Source organism: Scardinius erythrophthalmus, assembly GCF_964197995.2.
Source record: "Scardinius erythrophthalmus genome assembly, chromosome: 14".
Lineage (NCBI taxonomy): Eukaryota > Metazoa > Chordata > Actinopteri > Cypriniformes > Leuciscidae > Scardinius > Scardinius erythrophthalmus.
The window spans coordinates 31,584,304-31,593,647 of record NC_138234.1 but is presented as its reverse complement, the minus strand read 5'-3'; the positions used below and the strand labels follow the sequence as shown (position 1 = coordinate 31,593,647).

Sequence of the window (9,344 nt, the reverse complement as noted above, 5' to 3'; positions counted from 1 at the left end):
TACATGGTGGTCATAAAGGGATGGACATGGTCAGAAACAATGCTCAGGTAGGCCGTGGCATTTAAACGATGCCCAATTGGCACTAAGGGGCCTAAAGTGTGCCAAGAAAACATCCCCCACACCATTACACCACCACCACCAGCCTGCACAGTGGTAACAAGGCATGATGGATCCATGTTCTCATTCTGTTTACGAAATTCTGAGAAATTCTGAAAGTCCAAATTCTGACTCTATCATCTGAATGTTTTAACAGAAATCGAGACATTTTTCCAGTCTTCAACTGTCCAATTTTGGTGAGCTCGTGCAAATTGTAGCCTCTTTTTCCTATTTGTAGTGGAGATGAGTGGTACCCGGTGGGGTCGTCTGCTGTTGTAGCCCATCCGCCTCAAGGTTGTGCGTGTTGTGGCTTCACAAAAGCTTTGCTGCATACCTCGGTTGTAACGAGTGCTTATTTCAGTCAAAGTTGCTCTTCTATCAGCTTGAATCAGTCGGCCCATTCTCCTCTGACCTCTAGCATCAACAAGCCATTTTCGCCCACAGGACTGCCGCATACTGGATGTTTTTCCCTTTTCACACCATTCTTTGTAAACCCTAGAAATGGTTGTGCGTGAAAATCCCAGTAACTGAGCAGATTGTGAAATACTCAGACCGGCCCGTCTGGCACCAACAACCATGCCACTTTCAAAATTGCTTAAATCACCTTTCTTTCCCATTCTGACATTCAGTTTGGATTTCAGGAGATTGTCTTGACCAGGACCACACCCCTAAATGCATTGAAGCAACTGCCATGTGATTGGTTGATTAGATAATTGCATTAATGATAAATTGAACAGGTGTTCCTAATAATCCTTTAGGCGAGTGTAAAAATGTAATGAAATTCAAAATATAAAAGCATTCTATCCAAAATGAAACCTAATGAGTGAACCTTATGTTAGCATAGTTGATGTTAGCATGTTGCTATGGTAATAGCACAACAATCTATACAACATTTATACATATTACTATAAAATATAACTACTGTGTACCTATATTGAATAAAATAAGTATAGTTTGCCATTTTTCTTGAACTTTCCACTAAGTTTGATGGTTTATTTCCCTTAAATTTGACTACCTTCCGAAAAAGCCTCCATGACATAAGCATGCCTATGACGCCTTAACACACTGCAGAGTCGGCGCTAGGGCAGATCTACTGGAGGGGCATTGGGTCATCGGCGGGGGGGCACTGACGTTTGACAAATATTTTGACGCAGTGGCGACATCATAGTCCAACACAGCACAAATGCTATATAAAACTAAACACGTTTATTATAATTATTATTATTATTATCATTACAATTACATGGCTTGGTTGAATTCTAATATATAACGCGGTCTGTTATTTCTTGATAACAGCCGCTGCTAAGTATAACGTTAACACACCATTGCCATGAAAAACAGAGCGTTGCTATGGACGCAGGACTTAACCGTAGAGACGGAACGGATTATTTTCTTTAGCGGAAGCAATACAATAGTTTTTAAATAAATAAACTCCTTTTTAAATTAATATTTTGTGTCAAATTATTGATTTATTTTGTTGGTAGCCATGTAATACAACCGCCTCGCTCTACATGATCCCTTACATATCTTCTTACAGGCAGCCAAGTATACACAAATGCAGATATTACTACACATTAATTGCGCAGATATTAACATAAATAAATACATAATCTCTGTATTACATACATACTACATTACATACATAGTCTCCAATACCATCTCTGCTGTTCTTCTTCGTGCAATTTTTTTTATTCCCCAAACTTCAGAGGACACTAACGTTAACAACTCGCTGGCAGACAGGACAGACCAGCTTTTGATATGAAACAAAGTCTCATTTGGTAATTTCAAACACTTCAACTTTCAAATTTGGTATTTTTTTAAAGAAAAGTAAACAATACCGTTTTGTGGCTCTTGAATGTGTCGGACAGATCGCTGTAGAGCCTCAGTTAAAGCTGCTCGTGAACCAACCATCTCTACCTTCTAGTTAATTTATATTTATAGCGTCAAATAAACATGAATGAATATAAAAAGGAATGTTGTTTTGACCATGGAAAGACGTTTGTTGCCTACCCTCCGTTTTTCAAGTTCAAATCCTCATGTTAATCTACTATGATTGGTCAGATCGCCTGTCAAACAAACTGCTGTTTGAATACACCAAACACTGATCCCTAAAACTACCCGTCATTGTAACCTTAACCAATGAAATAAGCTGCAGGGCGGGATTTCTGCTTAACTGGTTTGCGCCCAGTGGGATTTTTTTAAAATATTTTTATAGAAAGATTAAAAATACGGGAGAAATTCAGGGAAATATTTAAATGGGATGATAGCGGGATAGTAAGGTATAATATGGGAGAATCCCGGGAAAAACAGGAGGGTTGACAAGTATGGGTAGGAGGGGCATCAATAACCGCTAGGGGGGGCACGGCCCTCGAATGCCCCACCACAGCGCCGACGCTGCACACTGTCTAGGTAGGCAGCATCTTACGGTTTGGAACAGAGCTGTTCTGACATGCAAATCTTACATCAATAACAAAATGCCATGACAAATCCGAGTTTGAGAAAACCTCCTGTCAGTCGTAAAGCAAATATGTTCCTCTGATCCGCACACTGCATAGCGTCCATCAATTTTACATGAATTTGTGTTTACAACGTTCAGCTTCGCAAATCTCAAATGGTGGAGGCTACAATAATTCTCAGTTCTATTTGGAACAGAGAAGTTAATATATTCCTGAGTGGTTTTTATCCATCAGTGCTCAAGTGTTTTGTCAAAACTGTAGAATTAATAAGGCGAGCGAGCGATTTTTCATTCGTGGTTTAATGTAGCTCATAATAAACGTGGTTCCCCCAGTCTTTCTGTTTGATATAATTGATAAATCAAGCAGATAAATGGCTCTAAAGTGCACAGAAGAGGCTTACGTGTAAACTTTGAGCACAAAGTCTTTCTCCTCTTTGAGTTCAGAGATGGTTTGGAGGACGTCGCTCATGGCTAGCACTGCGCACCCATACGGCCGGCGGTACTGGACGTGAGGGGGTCCTTTCTTCGAGTCGTTTAACAGCATCCGTCCTGAACACAGTGCATTATACATCGCTGTCAGACATGTACATTCTACCATCTGCATAAATTATACAAATCTGGTCCAGTAGGAAATGACAATTTACATTACAAATGTCTTAAAAAACGGTTAAATTAAAATAATCATGGCATGTTTTCTTCAAGATTTTTTTACTAAGGCTATTTATAGTTAATGTTAAGTATAACAATAAAATGATAAATCATGTTTAATTTGACGAATAAGTTATTCAGAATATATTTAAAAAACTGTATTTATATGGATATTTAATAATGTTATATGCACCAATTTAACAATACATGTTAATAAACAGTGATATTTACATGGAACATAAAACATGGAAAATGTTTATTTAACTAATATTTAAAAATCGAGCTAAATATAACAACAAAACAATAAATCACCTTTAATTTTACATATGAATTATTCAAAAGGGCTTTTTAATAATAAAAAGTTTTATATTAATGTTAATATAATAATTCGGGTTGTCGGTTCAAAGCATTAATTAATGAATTAGCTATGGAAAAATAATGTGAATATCACTCATTCCAAACTAGTGATGTTTTTGTTTCTGAATGATTTTATAGTTAATATCATTAATATTATTATTAATATTGTGTTATATTTGAAGACTTTTTTTGGTAAATTTTGCCAATAAAAATATTACCTGTAAAGCCAGAGCAGAACTATTGTGCGACACACAGCGTTGTTTCGTTTCTGAATGAATCCGCATTTTGAGCAATGAATCGGGTGAACCGATGATTCAATGACTCGATTTAATTAGATTAAAAATTGTAATCGCTTGACAGCCCTAATAATAAATAATAAACAGTGATATTTCCATCTATATATGTTGTGACATCTATTTTTAAGACTGTTTAATCATTTTTATACGTGTCTGTCAATATAATAATATATTTGAACAAAACAGTGCCATGCAGGGTCTTCTTTTTTTTATGCAAATGTATCATTCAATTTATTCATGAATTGAAATGGACAGAAATTGGATCACATTTACTACTCTACTAATTCAACTAATTCAAACAAATTTCAAACACTTCCACTCCTCATTGTGGCAATATGCAAAGACAACGGAAGTTTCCGGAATCCTCACAAATGAGGTTAAAATGGCCATCGAGCGTCTCATTTTGGGGGGGGATGGTCTTGTTCCAGCATCGCTCGTCCCTTTATAAAGTGGAATGGAACCACACTTACGTAACTACTCTAGAGATGCAATTGCTGGCAGAAATGCAGTGCCTTGAGATAACTTGGGAACATTTGGCTCCAAATAAAGGAAATAGAGGAAGAGAGAGAAAGGGAAAGACACAAAATGAGACGGGACACTCACCCGTCCTGATGACCTGGGACACAATGTACAGATCTCTCTTCATGTCCTTGTTGCTTAGGTCCTGCGAGAAAATGAGAGAAGCCATTCAGCGAACGCATGTATTATTTAGCTGTAGCAATAACAATGCTGTTGATTAAATGTGTTCCTACCGTAAAGAGTGCGCAGAGGCGGTCAACTTTCTCTGGGTTTTTTGGGCCACCATTTTTGTTGAGTTTTACCATAAACTTTTCACTGGAAGAATAAAAAGAACAAGTTGATTCTATAAAGGTTTACGTGAGCAAGTTGTCATTAAAACATTCATCTAATGGGTAGGTAAATATAGGTAAATGCAATGGATCTAAACCGTTTTTTCCGCGGAAACGACTAAAAACGCTGTATTATTTATGCCAGGCCAGTAGGTGGCGATAAAGAAACACTACGCGCCTATAGACTGAACACGTAATACACATGTGCATTATGTCACTGTTTTCACAGATGCACATTTTTGTAGTTTACACAGAGACGATAACGGTAACGTTTTAAAAAAAACTTGCACCTGTTTTAAAAAAGTTCGTGTTTTCAGGCTTCCAAATCACCGCTGTCGTGTACATCTATGGTCAGAACGCATAAAACAGTTTTCTGTTTTTAGTTGAAAACGGTGATGTGTAAACTGAGTGAAAAGAGGAAATGTGTGATTTCTGTGTCACTAATCAGGGTAATTATTGTAACAAAAAACTAAAACTATTGAAAACATTTCTGTTAATTGAAATTAAGCTGAAATGGAATAAAATATAAATATTAGTTGAAAACCTTAATTAAAATGAGACATTTTGCCTTGGCAATAAACTGAAATAAGTTTAAGTTGAAGGACTAAAATGATGAACTGGTAATAAATAAAAACTAAAACTAACTAACACTAAATCTGAAAAAAAAAGAATTAAATAGTAATATTAAAAATATATTTTTTATGAATATGATTTTTTAAAACAGAATTTTTATGCTGAATCAATGATCAATTTATGAAGTCAATAATAAAACTGACAAATTGAAAACTGTATAAAAACTGACAAATAAATAGCTGTACTTAAATATTTAATTCATGCTAAAAATGTATTTAATAATAAATAGTCACAAATAACACTGGTCATTTTTTTTATATAAGGTTAGTTAAATATAACAAACACAATAATAAAAAACCTTAGACAATTATAGACAATAAATTAGACAATATATTATTCAGACATTTTTAATACTGCTTATTTAAGTCAGGTTTATAAATATAGCTGAATATAACAATACATAAATATTTTTAAATGCAACATTTAAATTGCTTTTCTTTATGCTTTTACCAAAAAATAAAAAAAATAAAATAAAAAAATGGAAAGTTCACACATGAAGTTTTAACTGAATTTAATCTATCTAGTTCTAAAACATATAAATATGTCCATTTAATCACATTACTTTTTATTTCTGAATTAAAGAAGTGATAATTGGTTCCTTCATTTTATCTAATTAACAACTTATACTATTTTATTTTATTAAATATTTTTCACACACAAATGAAAGGTTTTACAGTTTTTTCTCGATTGCTTCAAAAAACTAAAATTTCAAAACCATAACGCCATTTATCAAAAAGCACACCTATTTCACTAAACTATAAACACTATTCCCTGTTTTGACACATGAGTCAGATTTGTTGAACTGTCACTTACAAAACTCTACACACAAATCCCTTCATTTCTCATTGCTTAGACCATGTTGTCATTTAGAAATCACTCAAGTCAGCACAGCTTCAGCTCAGTTAGCACACAATTACCCAAGTGGAAACACTAAGAGTCAAAATTTAACACACATCAATCAGATCCTTCAATAGATATATAAAAGGGCCCAGATCAGTTTATTGCGTTTTGGAACAATGGATCCAGAAAGACATGAAGGAAGAGGGATAAGAATGAGGAGGAGGAAGGGCAAGGGCAAGAAGACAAGCAGTCTCAGATGAAATTCAAGCCACTCTAGTTGCCCATGTCTTTATCAATGGTATGACTATGAGGGAGGCTCGGCTACGAGTAAGGCCAAATTTGAGTCGCTTTACCGTCGCCTCGAGAACCTTCAGGGAGGTGTGGTGGCAAACAAAATTCTATCACTGAATAAGAGACAAACATTTCCAATAGTCTTTGATGAGGTGTATTTTCTTGCAAGAAAAGGCCAGCAGTCGTACAGTCACACGTGGCACAGAGTGTGTCAGTGAAGGGAGGGCTTCCTTTCTCCTTTATAGTATTGACTCCAGAATGTTATCTTTCTAGGCCAATGATGGTATTTCAACCATATGTGGAACATTCTTAGACATATCCATCATATTGTATACTTGAGTGGAGGCCCTCCTGTCACCTCCTGTTACGTCCCAACACTCTTTACCATTCCAATACAATTTGAATTCCATATAAGAATATGGTTTGTGTGCTCTTTTACTGTCATATGTTAGTCACACACATATTACTGTAAGTAAATATAAAAATAAAAAAAAATTGAGGAGAGAGAAAAAAAAAAAAGAGTAAAACAGGAAAAAAAATGTTTTTGTGTGTGTGTGTTTTCTGTGTATGAATAAAAATGTCTCTTTTGTGTTCATCATGTGAAAAGGTTTGTGATGGGGGTAACCACAAGCAACATAACTTACCAGTTTTGGAAATGTTGTTTTGAATTTATTGCACCAGTGTGTTAGACTATGTTGTAGTGTGTGTGATTTTGAGGGATTGTGTGTCCTGTCTGAGGGCAAAGTTTGGCTTTTCAGCAAGAGTGAATGGTTTTGAGTGTAGAGCTTCATTTTGACCTGAAAATAGGATGTTTGGGGAACTGGGTGAGACGTTATGGATTTGTGTTTAGAGTTTTGAGAATACGAGTCATAGTTTCAAGAAATGTGTTTAAGCAATCGAGAAAAACTGTAATATAATGGAGTGCTTGTGGCTGCTTATGACAATACATCTGTATTCAATATCAATTCCAGAAGCTGCACAGTGGAGCCGTACAGGGAATAATACGTGGGAATACACTGAGGATGATAATAAAGTGTGTTTCCAGTGGATGAAGTGAATCGACTGCGCTGTAATCAGATCATAGGAAACTGAGCTCACTTCCTGATCACATAGACTAATGGAGACCGTGGCAGCAGAGAGATGCCTATCTATCTATCTATCTATCTATCTATCTATCTATCTATCTATCTATCTATCTATCTATCTATCTATCTATCTATCTATCTATCTATCTATCTATCTATCTATCTATCTATCTATCTATCTATCTATCTATCTATCTATTTTAAATCAAATCGAATAAATGGCTTATTTACGTTTCTTTTTTAATATTACATTGATAATATTTTCTTTTTAATTGGAGTCACTTTAGTGATGTTCATAACCTCATTAATAATAACGTTTCATAATAATAATGGATGGATGGATAAATATATATCTAAAAAATGTAAATACATTCATTAAAATATATAATTATTATTACATTAAATCAGATAAATTAGTTTATTTACATGTTTATTTCAAATTAATAAATTGTTAATTGCTTTTTTAATTTCGGCTACTTTGTACAACTCTACACAGTTACTCTAATAATAAATTTATATATAAATACATAAACATTTACACAATCAAACAAAGTGGTTTATTCACTTATATATGTTTTGAATGAATGAATTGATAATTAATTCATTCATTTAATGGAAAAGAGCTTGAACATTCTGCTACATATCTCCTTTTGTATAATGAATAAAATGATGAATTTACATTTTTAATTCTGAATTAATAAAATGATCATTAATTTCTTCATTTTAAGGAAAAAAAAAATCAGCATGAACAATCTCTCCTCTTGAGTTCCAAGGAAGAAAGCAAGACAAATTAGAGCTTGAACAACATGAGGGTGAGTAAATAATTGCAGGATTTCCATTTTTGGGGCGAACTAAGCATTCTACACATCAAATAAACATTTTGTGTCTATTTGATGTTCAAATGTTCATCTATTCTCCACGCAGTGAAATACTGAAGTGCTGGCGCAATGGCATCATTGGAAAATTAAGTGAAGCCCTAATGACTGTGTGAGTGCCAGCAAACTCTGAATGTTATTTTTGAGATCTAAATTAGATGATTTCGAGCCAGTTCTCCTTGCTGAGAATTCTCCACTTGCCACATCCGATCCACAGGAACCAGTCATCATGCATATCAAACACACACATCAAGAGGAAAACTCAGATCAAAATATCTCCATGCTACTTCTGCTGTTAGCACAGGAATTAAGTCTTCGGTTTCTAGGTCGGGATACAGGCTTTGGGAGGGAACATGCATTTTTGTCATTACATCTATAATATGTATGTTAAATTCTATAGTCTAAAGGCTGAGTTTAAAAGAGGTGAAGGAGTAGTGTGAAAGCATGTAAAATCACAGTGACTCATTTAAATTTATTCAAAATTTGCACTGCTGTTTTGTTATTCATGCAGCTAAAATGACCAATGTGAAGTTTAGGCACTGGAATTACTGATGTAGAAAACAGAAATAAATGAATTCAGGAACACAGTCTCAGTCTAGCCAGATATACATGAATCTAGCCACACTATACAACACTTATTTAAAGGTAGAGTAGGCAATTTTGGAGAGGCTAGCATTAGCAAGCTAGCTTTAAAAGTATAATATCCCCCCACCTTTCAGAGCGTCTTCAAAGCCACACTTTGCAATAATCTCAAAGCACATTACATTACAATAATAAAGAACGTAAACAACGTACAGAGCTCTTGTTTGTACCACCTGACTGCTGCAGATTAATTTTGGGGTTGATTGATAGTGTTGACGCAGAAACGCATAAATCCGAGTCTGAGGACGTGAACAACTCCGGGTAGAACTCAGCATAAA

The 9,344-nt window shown here is 34.8% G+C and overlaps 1 protein-coding gene across 1 annotated transcript in view; it reads right to left on the bottom strand.

Moving 5' to 3' along the window:
* dock3 (dedicator of cytokinesis 3) overlaps window positions 1-9,344 on the bottom strand; it is a 188,994-nt gene that overhangs the window by 46,812 nt on the left and 132,838 nt on the right. Inside the window, exons 10-12 of the mRNA XM_081385563.1 lie at window positions 4,605-4,686; window positions 4,456-4,516; window positions 2,953-3,100 (exon numbers count right to left, since the gene is read on the bottom strand). Of these exons, the coding sequence (XP_081241689.1) occupies window positions 2,953-3,100; window positions 4,456-4,516; window positions 4,605-4,686 (291 nt within the window). The remainder of the gene's footprint in view (window positions 1-2,952; window positions 3,101-4,455; window positions 4,517-4,604; window positions 4,687-9,344) is intronic.